At 46.4% G+C, this 14,688-nt stretch overlaps 1 protein-coding gene across 1 annotated transcript in view; it reads left to right on the plus strand.

Annotated features, from left to right (window-relative positions):
- Positions 1 to 14,091, plus strand: part of EIF2A (eukaryotic translation initiation factor 2A) — a 627,352-nt gene extending 613,261 nt beyond the window's left edge. The window contains exon 14 of the mRNA XM_069618378.1: positions 12,940 to 14,091. Coding sequence (XP_069474479.1) covers positions 12,940 to 13,005 — 66 coding nt within the window. The 3' untranslated portion in view covers positions 13,006 to 14,091. The remainder of the gene's footprint in view (positions 1 to 12,939) is intronic.
- The last annotated feature ends 597 nt before the right edge of the window (positions 14,092 to 14,688 follow it).

Here is a 14,688-nt window from a genome sequence, read left to right on the forward strand (position 1 = left end):
GCACTCATACAATCCAAACTGGATTACTGTAATAGCCTTTATGTAGGCGCCAACAAAACGGTAATTAATAAATTGCAAGTTCTACAAAATAATGCACTCTGTGCCGCCCTAAATATTCCCAGAAGAGAACATATCTCGGCTACAAGAATCTCATGCAAATGGCTCTCCATCCAACAAAAAATAGACCTAAAAACCATCTACCTCACTTACAAAGCTCTTAACCACCTAGCCCCGCCCTATCTAACTAACAAATTTACATTAAGACAGAATACCAGAACCACTAGATCCTCTAATACACTACAACTGACGGTGCCGAAATATTCCCTCAAAAGAGCTGGTGGATCCAGCTTCCCAGCTCTAGCCTCACAACTGTGGAACACCATTCCACTGGATATCACATCCACCCCCACCTTCCAACCTTTCAGAACGAACGTCATCACTTGGTTACTCAACAAATAACCAACTATGTATGAATGTATGCATACCTAATGTACGAATGTATCCTTTACTATGTCTGCCTATTATCTCTGCACTAACTGCTTTCTTGTCAACTATACATATGCTTCACAACTGTACAAATGTTCCCTACCTTTGCCTGTAACTTGATGTTTAAGCACCCATATACCCCTGGGTCAGGAGCGCTATACAAATAAATAAACAAACAAACAAAAGCACCCGTACCCCTGGAGCCGTGCCTGCTGTCATATGACCAGCTGTACACCTGTCCAAGTGCATGATTTTATGCCTCGTGTGCCGCAACCGGATTACCGTAGGAGGTCCACCCTTGACTAACGGCCAGTTTACACCGCAAATCACCAACAGATCTGCCACTGCTAGGCTTTTCTTTTTTCTGCTCAAGTGGCAATGTTTAACAGCAAAAAAAACTGTTTATAAAAACCCTCCCAAAAGTTTCCTTTCTTTTTGCCCCTTATTAGATGTTCCGACCCTAAAATTCTGCCCAATCAAGTCCCCACCTCCTCTTTCCACTCCCAAACATTCTTTTAAGAACCACCCTTAAAGTAATACACAATTGGAAAAAAGGCATGGACTGTATAAATGGATTGATAAACCCTATATCATCCAGTTAATACACTGTGTCAATAGAAACCTATGTATGGGCCCAATTTTCCATAACCACGGTTATACAAAATGCACCATTCAACAACTGTTTCTTTTAAGGAAACCGCATATGTGCACTTCATATCATTTCAACACCTCAAATGTCTCCCAATGCATAAAGGCACCCTCCCCAAACCCACTCTGCCCCTCCTCATAATCCCACAGCACTACCTGTTAATATTCACTCGATCTTTGTTCTGACGCACTTCCATTACAAATATTTAACATGGTAACCGTGTTAAAATAACTGCGTTCATCTAGTCATGGTTAAAGAAAAATTACTTTGTTCGAATCTCATTATCCGCTCCATCCCAAACTCCCCAATTTCACATGGTGTCCCCCTCCTCGCCACCACTACCCTGACAGTTTTCAATACTTTTTTCACCTCTCAATAGCCTTATTTACAACTTTTCATTTGTGGCTAACCCAAAAATGACTGTGGTTCTCTCTGGCATCGAGCAAAAAAAAAGAAATGGCGAATTTTCATTTCTGAAAAGCCTCTCTGCTGCAGTACATCATGGGAGGTATAGCTCTAATTTTGGGAGAGGGAGCACCCCCTTTCACCATCAAATATTTTGAAAACTACTGGACGCATTAACCCCAGACTCCTCCCAGCAATCAAGTCACTTTTTCTCTATGGCAAAATAAATGTGAGTAAGCCGAAAACCGCGTTTTTTTGCTTTCTTAATAACCTTTTCATTGCTTAACAAATCTTTCTGAAAATGTTCAGTCTGGTGGGAGGGAGGGTCATGACAAACTTTATTTGCAAAATATCCGCCAAATCCATCATGCAAGTCAAAAGTTATTAGCAATTACATTTTTGGATTTCCTATGGAACTAGCGTCACACCTTAACTATAGTGCAGCGAGCGCTGCACTATTATATTTATATATATATATATATATATATATATATATATATATATGTGTGTGTATATGTCTATGCATATAAAAGGGGTGGCCGAAGCAGTGAGAACTCCCCAGTCCAATCCTGGTCTTTCTGGAACCAGGGAGAGCAGCGAAAACATTGCAGACAGTGGAGGTGGTGTGCAGCGTCCTAGGTGGGCAGTCCCGGAGTGCCAAAGAACGGGAGAGAAACGCGGCAGTCCCGCAGCGGAGAGAACATTGCGGCGAGGAAAGCAGCAACCAATTGGATCGCGTGGAGGCCCTCCCCCTGCTGCTCCATCATCCCCCGATCCCTCCAGCAGGACAAGGAGAAGCCGCCTGGGAGCTGAGAGATCCGGGGCCTGTCGGCGCCACGGACGCAGAAGGCGCAGCGGGTCCCCGCCCACACAACAAGGCAAGCTGAGAGATCCCCTGTGCCGCGGTGAGGCAGGGCTCCTTGCTGACCAGGAGAGCCGCCCGCGAGAACTCGAGAACTGATAAGACCACGGCAGCAAGTGAAAAGTGCGCAAGCACCCGGGACTGCACCCCCTCCCCATAAAAACAAGTGGGAGCGCCTGACATCACAGCAGCTCACTGGGGGAAGAGACTCTGAGACCAAAGCGTGATCCTCCAAGACAGAGCACTCAGACTGGGGATACACTGAACAGTGCCCACCAGATCCCCAACACCAGGGGAGCCTGACTTGGGACAGTCGAGGGGCTGTGGCCCAGATCATTAGCCACGAGGTGCCAATGGGAGGCCCCCCCACGCTGTGCCTGCAGAGACTTTGCCTCCAACCATCACGCACACCAAAATGGGATCGGCTCTTGGCATTGCACCGAGCCGGAGCATGCAGGGGCCACCTGGCATAACTCCTTCAGAGATCTGGGGGCTATCTGAATAGGGTGATAGCAAGAATCCAAGGAGCCAACAGTAACAAGGAGGAGAGGCAGAGCGGGGAGAAATCAACCTGCCCAGCCAGGAGAGGTGGTCACAGTGAATAGGTGTGGGGGCCGTGGGAGAATGCTTAAGGCCCGACCCTCGTTACAGACCCAGTGACAGACTCAGACCAGACAGACTGTGCTGACCCTGCGTCGCAACGCTACCCGAATCAGAGATGAGATGGGGCGGGGGGCACAGTAATAGCTGGAACCGACTGGCAAGGGGAGCGAACTAAGGAAGAAGGAGACTGAAACCCCTGGGGGAGAGGGACCAGAAGGGGTGAGAACCCCACCCCCCCTCAACCCTGAGGGTGAACGCATCCCTCCCTCGTACCCCCATAAAAGAAAGATACCAGCACCTGGTTGGACGACCTTGAATGAGTTGGAGAGAGACACTCCAGGAGTTCCGCTATCAGGAAGCAGCAGAAAGCCGAGGCGGACCAAACCCAGACAGACTGACAGATTAAAACAGCAGAACTGCCAGAAGATTCTAATGCCCACAAAAAGAGACATTGTTGCCATACTGCATGTAATTAGGGACATGCGAGTGGACATTGGACATAGGATCGAAAAGATAGACTAAAGAGTGGATAAAATGGAGGACCGGCTACAGGGACTGGAGGCCAAACATCGGTCAACATCCTAGAAACACAAATCGCCACCAGATTGACCGCCTTGGAAAAGAAAGATGAGGAGAGGGCCCTGCAAATGGATGATTTCGAAAACAGGGAATGGAGGAATAATCTACGGTCCTTTGGCCTGCCAGAGGTGGAGGGGGAGACAGAGAGGCATATATGCTGACCAGTCAAGGACGTGGTGCGCCTCCTGTTCGGAAATGAGACAACTGACCTGACCATTGACAGGGCTCAGAAGGTGGGGGGCAAGCTGGAGGCCCGCGCTCTGTCCTCGTCCGTTTCAACTAGTATGTGGAAAAGTGAAAATCTTGGAGCTAGTCAGGAAAGCCTCAACCATTACTTATAACGTGACGATTACGATCTTCCAGGACCTTTCTGCATTCACTCTGGCAAGAAGGCGGATGTGTGGCCCCCTGACGCAATGCCTACATGAGAAGGGAATTCGATATTGATGGGGTTACCCCTTCTCACTTTCAATCGAATACGGCCAAGGATTAAGACTGGTCACTGAAGAAGACATCAAAGGAGCGATTCAGGAGTACATGGAGACCACAGATGACCAGAGATGGCCCACCAGAGAAGCAGCGAAAGAGAAGAGTGGGGGAGGAGGCGCAAGGGACAGGAGACAGATCCGGGGTTAAACACTCCTCCAAACAACTACAGCCTATGAGACACTGATGGATGGGGCAGGGCCCGGATAGATCCATTCATGTCAGGACCTGGTTCGTCTTCCCCTGATAACAGCAAGTATGGGGGAGTGAACCGCAAATGTGACATGGTAACGATGTGAGAATCGCTCTGAGGGAATAGGAGTGGTGGGGGATAAGAAGAGCGGTTTCTGGTGGGTTGGGGGAAGATTTGGGGGGGGGCTCTATGAAAGAGGTATCCACGAGGATGGGCCCGGGGGGAGCGAGCTCACTGGTGGCCCAGTCAAGTACCAGAAATGGTCGAACTCTTTGGCTAGGTGCCGGGGAGGAATGGGTCTAGGGGTTTTGCAGTTAGAAAAGGGGGGGGCAGTTGGGGGACAGGCTCCTCCAGGTGGAGAGGGAGGGGAAGGAGTTGGGCAAGGGGGGAAAAGGGTGGGGAGTTGTTTGTGGTTTCAAGTACACAGAAAACTCGGGTAGCGGGGCAGCGGCAAGGCGCAATTGGACCCGGTAACAGTCTGGGAACACCGAAAGAGGACAAGATTAAAGAGATGCTCAAACGCCCTAATGGCTGACTGCCCGTTCTGGAGATAGGCACCCTAAATGCCAGAAGAATAAACTCACCTTCAAAGAGATCCCTCCTGGGCAGAGAATTTAGGCGGGCCAAGCTAGATCTGCTCTTTCTCCAGGAAACTCACTGGGTGAGGGGAAGGAATCGGTCATTCGGGGTGAAGGGATATAGGGGGAAGTGTATTATGCCTCTTTTAAAACTAAAAGAGGGGAGTAGCAATTGTCATGGCCAACGATTTAGGCTGCAGGATGGAGGGGGTGATCCGGGACCCGGATGGCCGATACCTGCTCATCAAAGGGGAATTACAGGGGGCCCCCCTTACAGTGGGAGTGATTTATGGCCCGAATGAGGGACAAGTACCTTTCTGGGAAGGGGTCAGAGAAAAACTGAGATTATTTGTGGAGGGCGCTCTTATAGTGGCGTGTGACTTCAACATGGTACTAGACCCTGGTAGAGCGAGGAAAAGAATGTCATCACAAAAAAACCTCAGCGTTAGGACTCCACATCCCAGAGTTTCCACAGAATCAACCATGAACTGGGCTTAGTGGATACGCTCCCTACCTCATTAGTGGGAGATCCCTCCCCCCCCCCTTCACATACTATTCAAAAACCTATGAAGCATTCTCTAGAATCGACCACATTCTGGTGGAGGACGCTCTGCTTGCATATACACAAAACCTGCGGGTAGACCCGGTCCCATGGTCGGATCATGATTTCTTGCGGGTCACCCTGATTAGGAGGTGGGGGGAGGGGACGCCGGCGGAGTGGGAGGTGGAAATGTAACAATACTCTTTTCAGAGACACGATAACAGCCCACACGGTTTTGGAAAGCATAGTGGAATATTTTGGGTTAAATGAGAATGGGCAGGTCAACCCGCATATCCTGTGGGATGCTTTTAAAGCCACCATTCGCGGCGTCGTAATAAAAATAGGGGCGCAAACACAAAGGGAGAAGGACAGCCAGGAAAAGGCCCTACAGGAGAAAATAGCGCATGGATGGCTACCTGGTGGATCCATTGCCCCAGAACAGGCTGCTGCCATAGACCAATATAAAACCCAGCTTAGGGATTCATTGTTGAGCAAGACCGAACAGAGTCTTCAGTTACTTAAAGAAAAGTATTATGAAAAGGGGGATAGGGCGGATAGACTACTGGCATGGCAATTGAGAGAAGTCCAGAAAAGCAAGATGGTTAGAGCCATGAAAATTGATGAGGAGACACTATGTCCTGACACCCCGAGCATAGGGGGAGCCTTTAAGCGGTACTATGAACGATTGTATAAATCAGAATTTAACGGCGAGGATGCTCTTATTGAAGACTTCCTAGCCAAGATACCTATACCGGGACTAACACGTGATGCAGTGGATAGACTAGAAGCCCCGGTAACAGAGGAAGAGATTGTCCAAGCAATAAAGGCAATGAAGGGAGGCACGATGCCGGGGGAAGACAGGTTCTCGATAAAGTTCTATAAGCTGTATCGTTCCACCCTGGCCCCACACCTGGCAGGGGTCCTTAATGCAGTCCTCGAGTGAGACAACCTTCCTGAGTCAATGATGAGAGCCATTATAAAGGTACTGCCACGGAGGGTAAAGACCCGACAGAGTGTTCATCCTATTGGCCAATCTCCCTACTGAACACGGATGTCAAGATCTTGGCGAAGGTGCTCGGTAGAAGGATGGAGGGGATAATGCCGACCCTGGCCCATGGCGACCAGGTAGGCTTCGTTAGATGATGTCAGGGCTCGGATAATATCCGGAAGACGATTGACCTAATGCACTATGCAAGAGAGGCCAACCTCAACGCCAGTCGGCTTTCCCTAGATTCAGAGAAAGCCTTTGATAGAGTGGAATAGAGGTACATGGCCGTTCTCCTACAAAAAATGGGATTTGGGGAACACATGACAAAGTGGGTGGGAGCGCTGTATAGGGCGCCCACTGCGAGAGTGCTAGTGAATGGGGAACTGTTGGCTCCTTTCAACCTAACCAGAGGTACGAGACAGGGGTGTCTTCTGTCCCCCCTTGTATACGCCCTTACAATGGCACCTCGAGCGAAAGCAGTGAGGAGCCACTTGAGAATACAGTGTATTCAAAGGGGAGAGGTCAAATTCAAACTCTCCCTGTTCGTGTACGACATGCTGGGGTACCTTGTGGATGCCCGGCGACACTTTCAGTTCTGCTCTCACTAATTGACGCCTGCGGGGTCTTTTCAGGTCTAAAAATTAACAAATCGAAATCCAAGTTGTTGCCACTCCGAGAAGCTGACCCGGAACTTGACCCAGTGAACTGTCTCTTAATGGTCAAAGTTAAGAAGGTAGCATTCCAATACTTGGGGGGGGTACAATGGACCAGGAATCTAGCAACGCTGGCAACAACTAACTATGGCCCATTAATGTAAACCATTAAAATGGATTTAAATTGTTGGGGCAGCATGATTTTATCATGGTACGGCCGTATGACAGCAGTAAAAATTAACGTCTTGCCAAGACTCCTGTATCTGTTCACGGCCTTTCCCACAAAGGTACCGGAGTCAACTTCTAAGGAACTCCAGATAGCAGTGCACAAATGTATATTGCAGTGCAAAACGCCTACGACCAAGTGATCAACTCTCACCCTTCCCAGGGAGGAGGGGGGCTTTGGTCTTCCAGACTTCCAGCTATGCCACAAAGCAGCCCAACACAGAGTACTTCTGGAACAAATGCGGGATGATCCGGGAGCATATTGGTCTGTTTTAGAGGACATGGAAACGCGCCTGGTCAAAGTGTGGGATTTGTTATGGGCCGCAAATAAAGCTATACCAAGCAGATTACTCGACCACCCCACCCTAGGAGTACTGTAGTCGGTGTGGAGAGGGGGCAAACACACAGACAACCTATCGACATGGCCCTCCCCATGTCCTCTATCTGGGACCCCGACATAAGATTGGGAGACAGGGGATTCCGTAACTCCCAAGACTGGTCGGTTAAAGGGCTGGAAAGGGTGGGATAGCTGTTCCTAGAGGGAGAATTCCTTCCATATGAGGCAGTGGCAGAGATTCTGGGAGCTGGGAAGATCTCAGTATTTGAATAACTTCGGTTGAAAGGGCTCCTGACCGACCAGAAATGGGGATTGAAATTGAATCGGCCACTAACTCCGTTCGAGAAAACAATAGACTCGGCCAATATGCGGAAATGGACGATCTCCAAACTGTACGTGGTAATGAACGTTAGCGACAAAAAGAATAGGCAGGGGTTTAAACAACATTGGAATGAGCTAGCGGGGGAGGAACTCACGGAAGAGGTGTGGGGCAAGATATACACGATAGCGTTCCATGGGAATCTCTTCACAGCAGACATGGAACACAACTTTAAGATTCTCCAGGGCTGGCATAGAGACCCCCTTAAGATATCTAAGATGTTCGCTGGGGCATCCCCACTGTGTCCAAAGGGGTGCGGTCAGATTGGTTCAAGAGGACATATGTGGTGGCATTGCCCACAAATACAAGCTTATTGGGAGAATCTACTGGGGTGGATGGCGGAGATCATCGGGGAATCGCTCCTGCTGGAGCCTCTGCAAATGCTATTGGGGATACCACCAAAAGATGCAGAGACGTATAGGTATCCCAGTTTGCGGGAGACCATGTTGCTGGCGGGAGGGTGGCTTTAGCCCAGAAGTGGAAGAGTGCAATAATCCCAAATAAAGTTGATTGGTTGAATAAACTAAAAAATATGTTCCTGATGGACAAACTGACCGTAATGGTGAATGATGGGCTGGGTGTTTTTAGGTCAGCCTGGGACGGTGTCGGACAAAAATGGGGATGGGATGTGCATTGTGGGAAGGGGGACTCCGGTCCATCGTGGGGGAGCACAATCATGTCAAGTGGAAGGAAGGGGAGCTCCCGGGGAAAATGCAGGGTCGGGAACGACCGGACAAACAATGAGCAGGATGCCCTAGACGGGGCCAACATTCTAATGAGAACAATGTCCAAGAGGAAGAAATGCCAATAATGGCAAGTACGATCGAGCGGAGGGGGAGCAATGTCCCCGAAAAGGGGAGGCAACTACGCTGATGAATGTCCCCAAACACACCGATCAAACGATCTAAGAATCCACCAATGTCTGTTTGAGGGAAGAGTGAGGGGGGACGAGGAGGGGCGAATGTGTTTTTCATGAGGACTGCTGATGCTTTACTGTGACATGTAACACACGGTCCATGTTTTGTTTGTTAAAATGGCAATAAAAACCGAAGTTAAAAAAAAAAAAAGCAAGCTCCAAAACAGCTGGCTTTGCCAATGATTGTTTTATTCTCTTTTTTGTCTTTTAATTGTTTGAAGAAATCAAAACTAATTACCCAAATTAAGTTTCAAAAGAGGCTGATTCCAAAAGGTCTTAGTGGTGGAGAGAGTCAAACACTTTGTCTTGTCATCCCACCACCCCTGCTACCCATGCCGTTTAATTTTGAATTCGCTCACTTCTCCATGCTTACAGCAAAGTAGCACATTCACACCTAAACAGACAGTTAGTGAACAGTTGTAGGTTGGTCACTATAGAGTTTACCCCTCCCCTCTTTTACCGGATAATATCAGTCCCAAAACGTTCACTTTAGTTCCCCATGAAAGTGATTGTTAACATTGCTCCACTCTGTTAAACCCTGCCACTGCAGCCCAGTCACAACCTATACTGGCAGACAAAGAACAGAACTTTTATACTAAACGTTGTTTTAGTTCCAGTCTGAAAAATACTGTTCAAACATTTGATCACTTGAGCAGCATGTACAGTGGTGCCAGTAAGTGAACTTTGAAGTATCGGACAAGTCAGGCCTTCCTCTATTTCTGAGGCCCACTGTCCTCACCTTTGTTCTTACAATGTTTGAGGGTGACCACGCCCAGCTTAACAAGAATAAAATAAAACATTTGCTGATGCAAAGGCAGAACCTGTGGCCCCCTGCAAAAACTCCAGTCCCACCCAAGCCTTCCTCCCCTTAATCACCCAGATCAATAGCTGGTACGACACCCCTGTACACTACACACCTTTGCCTCCTTAAATTACACTGTACAGCGGGTAACCTTTAGCTCAACTACTGCATGCACTTTACCATACTGTGCTGCACTTGCTCCTGCTACCGTAATACCATTTTTGCCAACAGTTATAGTATTTACCTTTTGTATTTACTGCGTGACTGGAACAGTATAAAAGATGAGTAACATAACATGATGGTATGAGCATTCAGAATCAGGCCTACAGTCCATTCACATATTGGTTGCTTCCCCTTTGTGCTGCATGGTTTATCGTTCAGTGCAGATGTTTGTGGTCAGAACCTGCCACTCACATTTTCAAATGTGCTGCCAGAGTACTGCATAGTTGGTGAGCCTATGCACACATACAAATTTCCCCTTAACCTTAGTCCACATAAACTCAATAGATTTTATGTCTCGAAATTATGGGAGATCGCGAACCCAAGTGAGCTCCTGTTCTGCCTTAAAGGCTGCTGCAGAGGAGTGCTTGGGATGTTAGTCCTGTATAATATGTAATTTGTGTGCGTCAACCGGGTAATACCGCCTAGCATGTATAAACTGCCCCCTCATCATTTTGTTTGCTTTAAAGAATGGGGTCTCATTATGCCCTGTAATTTGCAATTAATGTTTCTGGACCCTTCTTGGAGATGCCATCCCATGCATGTACTTTGATTGGATGCTTCATTGCAGGCCTGTTTAGAAGGTGTATTTTCCTCCTGAGGTGACATCCTGTTGAATCGTTGTAAGGTATTGGCAATCTCCTCCTTGAACAGACAGATGTCTCCCTCTGTCTCCCTCCAGGCCTCAACGTGGGCCAACTGCTTTTCCTGATTGGCGTTACAGATCATAGGGTGTAGCATGCAGTCAGAATGAGGCGTGGTTAAATAAAAAGAAATCAGCAGTGTCCTGGTTACCACTCAGATGTACTGTAACTGAACTTCTGACCTCCACTTCCAGCCCAGAGCTGATGAGCATGCTAGAGTACACTGATATTGAATTTCCTCTGGTGATTTTTCTCTACGGTCCTCCCTTCTTGTTACAGCAGTTCATCTATTTTGCACAGATCCATAAAGTGAAGCATAGGTGAAAGGGAAGTACTGTAGCAACAGCTATGAAAAAATGTTAAGTCGACCATCTTAAATACAGACGGTTTCTATGTATGGGTGCTGCCACTGAATAGAGTACTGTTCAAACAGTACTTTGGTTACAGTGAATCCATTTGGTTGTTTATAGGTCCAGAAAAAGGGTTCCAACCATTTTTTTAAAACCCGTCTTCCAAAACTGGCATGAGGGGACTAGGAAGGGGATCCATTAACATGATGCCTGTGGTAGATCCCTAGCACTTTTGCTACCCCACCATCGACGTTTAGTGGCATGCATATGACTTCATCAGAGCAAGCATCCTCCCCACTCCACACATCTGTCTGTCACTCCATAATTAACTCTTCCCATTCCTTGACGCAAGGTGTTTCCCCTTCTTAGTATGGGTTAACCTTTACTATACAATGCAACGGTGCTTGCATGCTTGGTGTTGGTTTTATACATGTCTGTATGCATATATGCATTCCCACAGCCACTTAAAGATAAAAGCATGAGACGGCCTGCTTGAAGACCCTCATCAAGTGGTGCTCAAAAGCTGAAGAGTATCAAGGTTGCGTCCCCAGCCTTGGAATTTCACCCAACTTTTGAAAGATAACCTATCCGTGTCTCCTGTTGCACAGTCCTTGTATCTTAAACCCTGTGTCCCTGTCTATCTTGTCTAACGGGACACAGAAATGGTCGTTCTGGAAAGGTGGTGTATGTACTTCAGAATGCTTGAACACTGTTTTATGGGTTTAGTATGGGGGGGAGAATACTGTGTCATTTCTAGTGGAGTCACCACTTCCTCCCGATAGTCATCCCCTCCCTCATAATACCACCCTCCAGGTCAGGATCAGGTAGCGGCTGCCATCCCCAGGCTATGTGGGAGTAGATCATTACTGGGGAATCAGTGATGACTCCACAGGATTCATCACAGCACACAGCCGGAGCACGCCGGGATCGCCGCTGGGTAGAGGGGGCTACTGACAAGCTTGCGAGACAGGCGCTCAAAGGCGGGGCAGCTCCCCTGGCAGTCCTGGAGCTCTGGATGGGAGCAATTGAGCTTTTCCCTCCATGGAGGGGCGGGCACGCTGAGACCTCTGTTGGGCGGTTAGGCGGATGACCCGCTTGGGAGGCAGGCATCCAGGGGTTGGGGCAGCCCGTGATGCCTCTCACACCCCCCCCCCCCCCAAAGCTGTCCTGGAGGTCTGGCCTCATTGCCTTAGACATAACAATTCCAGTTCCAGGCAAGTCTCTTCGAGCCAGTCCTGGGTTTGACTTGTAGGCCCACCCTTAGAATTGAAAAGACGACCTACAAGTTCAAGCATGCAATTGGAAGCAAAAACCACAACTGGTTGGAAGAGACCACTGGAACTGGTGAAGTTGGCAGCTATGCAACATTGACCTATTAAAAGTGGTCACTGTCTTGACCCTAGATCAGAAAATGTAAAATTGTGTTAGAGCAGACATTGTTGGCGAACAATGGTTTTAGTTAATTTGCATGGTAAATTAATAGGGCAGGGAGTAATGTTAACTTAATTCTCTTCTACTTTTGTCATGCATTGATCTGTAGCTTCTGTTGTATATTAACTTAAAAGGTATGGACTTGTCAATGTTGAGTGCAGAGCTGGCCAATAATGCTATATATTGACCTGCACTTGAAATATGGGACCAAGATGCAGGTGAAGACGCACACAGAGGGCAGCAGAAAATATCTTACAATGTTTACCAGATCCATGGTGAATACACTCTTAGTTCGTCAATGTTCTAGCACTTACAATCCCACCCTGCAGTAGTAGCTCCTATGCTATTTACCAGACCCTGAAGTTGGTTGTCCATTCTAAGAGATTGTAAAGCAGCACTAACTATTAAAGTAACATGACTACATTCTGAGCGATCATTTGGTTGTCCAACTCACAATATTCAAATTCCTACTTTATCTTCATTTTCATAAGGCTGTGTGGATGACATTAGTCCTTAAAACTCAATAGTAAAGACTTTATCAACCCCTCGGTCTTCATATATTGTCCTATGTGATCCAGTATCCCTCTTAAATAACTCTTCTTCCTTTTTCCAGCTTGAGAAAATTCAAAAAGAGGATGAACTTTTAAAAGAACTTGAAGATTTGCAACTTGGGATTTGAATTCTTGAAGAATAGATGCATGCACTCCGTGCAAACAAAGTTTTGAATTCCTTGGTCATAAAACTACTTTTGACTGAACGAATAAAGGATTACAGTTTCGACAGATGCACATTTAAATACGATTGTTTGGGGAAAAAGTGGTTAATTAAATTTAATGGATCAACCGTTTCTGCCATTATTGATACAATTCATGAAACAATGTTTACGTTTGGTTATAACCAAATAGAGGTATTACTCTCGCCCGGATGATGGCCATTTCAAAATGTTTGTTTTTACAATTTTTTCCAGCGAGCACCTGTTGATCACCACATGAGCCTACTTCACATTTTACAGTTTGTAGCAATGGTGTTTCTGCATCACTAAGCAGTTATTCTGAAACATGGTGTAATTTATTTCCAAAACAGTACTATCATTGATGGAATTGGGGTACCGGTCCTCCTGTTATTTTTCTGTATAGACCAAAAACGTTTAAACCCTAGAATAATACCAATATTGCTATTTGTGGCACATGCAGGTATTGTTTGATACTACCGTTATTGCAATAGTTATCAATGCTCATGGTAAAAAAAACCGAACAAATTGTGCAGGTGGTAGTACCACACACCTTTTAATTAAAAAAAGAAATGGGTATCCATTTATTTTCTGTATTAACTGCATGTGTTTTATTTCTTTAATTGAATTGCCTAACAAAGTTAAATCTTCTTATTTATAAAGCCAAAAGCTCTATGCAAATCAAAGTTTATTTGGTTTACTGTTTTCTATTACCGCAGAATGTTAAGTGTTCTCTTAAGTGTATTCTAATTTTAAAACTAATGTGTTGATCATGCTCAAACTACATGCTAAATCAAGTCCTAATTTAGAGCATAAGGGGAAGGCTAATATGGTTTTATGCATTTAAGGAACATTCATCGATTTTTGTCTGTGGTTTGCCTTAAATCAAAATCATTGTATTAAGACAAATAATGTAATCTCCCTAATCACCCACTCACATGTTGGACTGCTATTGCATTTGCTACCTTTCTTGTGAACAGTATTGTAAGGTAAGCAATAATGCAAACTACATTAAATACATATTTTGGCATTCATGCCCTCTGCATTTTGTGATGTGGTGTTTTAACTTTCAAAGTAATAAGGTTCTATAAATGCAACAAGATGGTATTTTAAGCATACACTCTGCAACAACATGTTGAGGTTTATTGTGAAAGGTTATGTGCCCACAAAAACATCCAGCACAAAATGTCATTAGAGGCCGTCAGAAATGATGTCATTTCATGGGTAGAGATCAAGTATCTCTTGCTCGCACTCTCTCTGTTGGTGATGTTCTCTCTTGCTCTTTACATATACATTAATTAAGCAATAGGCCACAAGCAGGGTAGGCATTAGCACTTCAGGTAATGCCCCAGGCCCATAGTTACAGGCCCTCGAAGGCCCTGGGGCATTGCCTGAAGTGGTAATGCCCCCACTATGAGGGGTCTATTGCTATTAGTATCCTGCCCCGTAAAACCGGGGTACTAAGAGCATTTTTCTGTTCTGAAGCGCTCCAGCGTTTCAGAATGGAAAAAACAAATGGCAAAAAAATGGCTGCCAGGGAAGGGAACACAAAGTCAGTTTTCCCTTTCCATGGCGCCCACTGAAATGAAGTGTGAACAAATAAACAAAATGACCACCATGGAAAGGGAGAAG

The sequence above is a fragment of the Ambystoma mexicanum genome, chromosome 10 (assembly GCF_040938575.1).
Source record: "Ambystoma mexicanum isolate Mex_15411 chromosome 10, UKY_AmexF1_1, whole genome shotgun sequence".
NCBI classification, from domain to species: Eukaryota; Metazoa; Chordata; class Amphibia; order Caudata; family Ambystomatidae; genus Ambystoma; species Ambystoma mexicanum.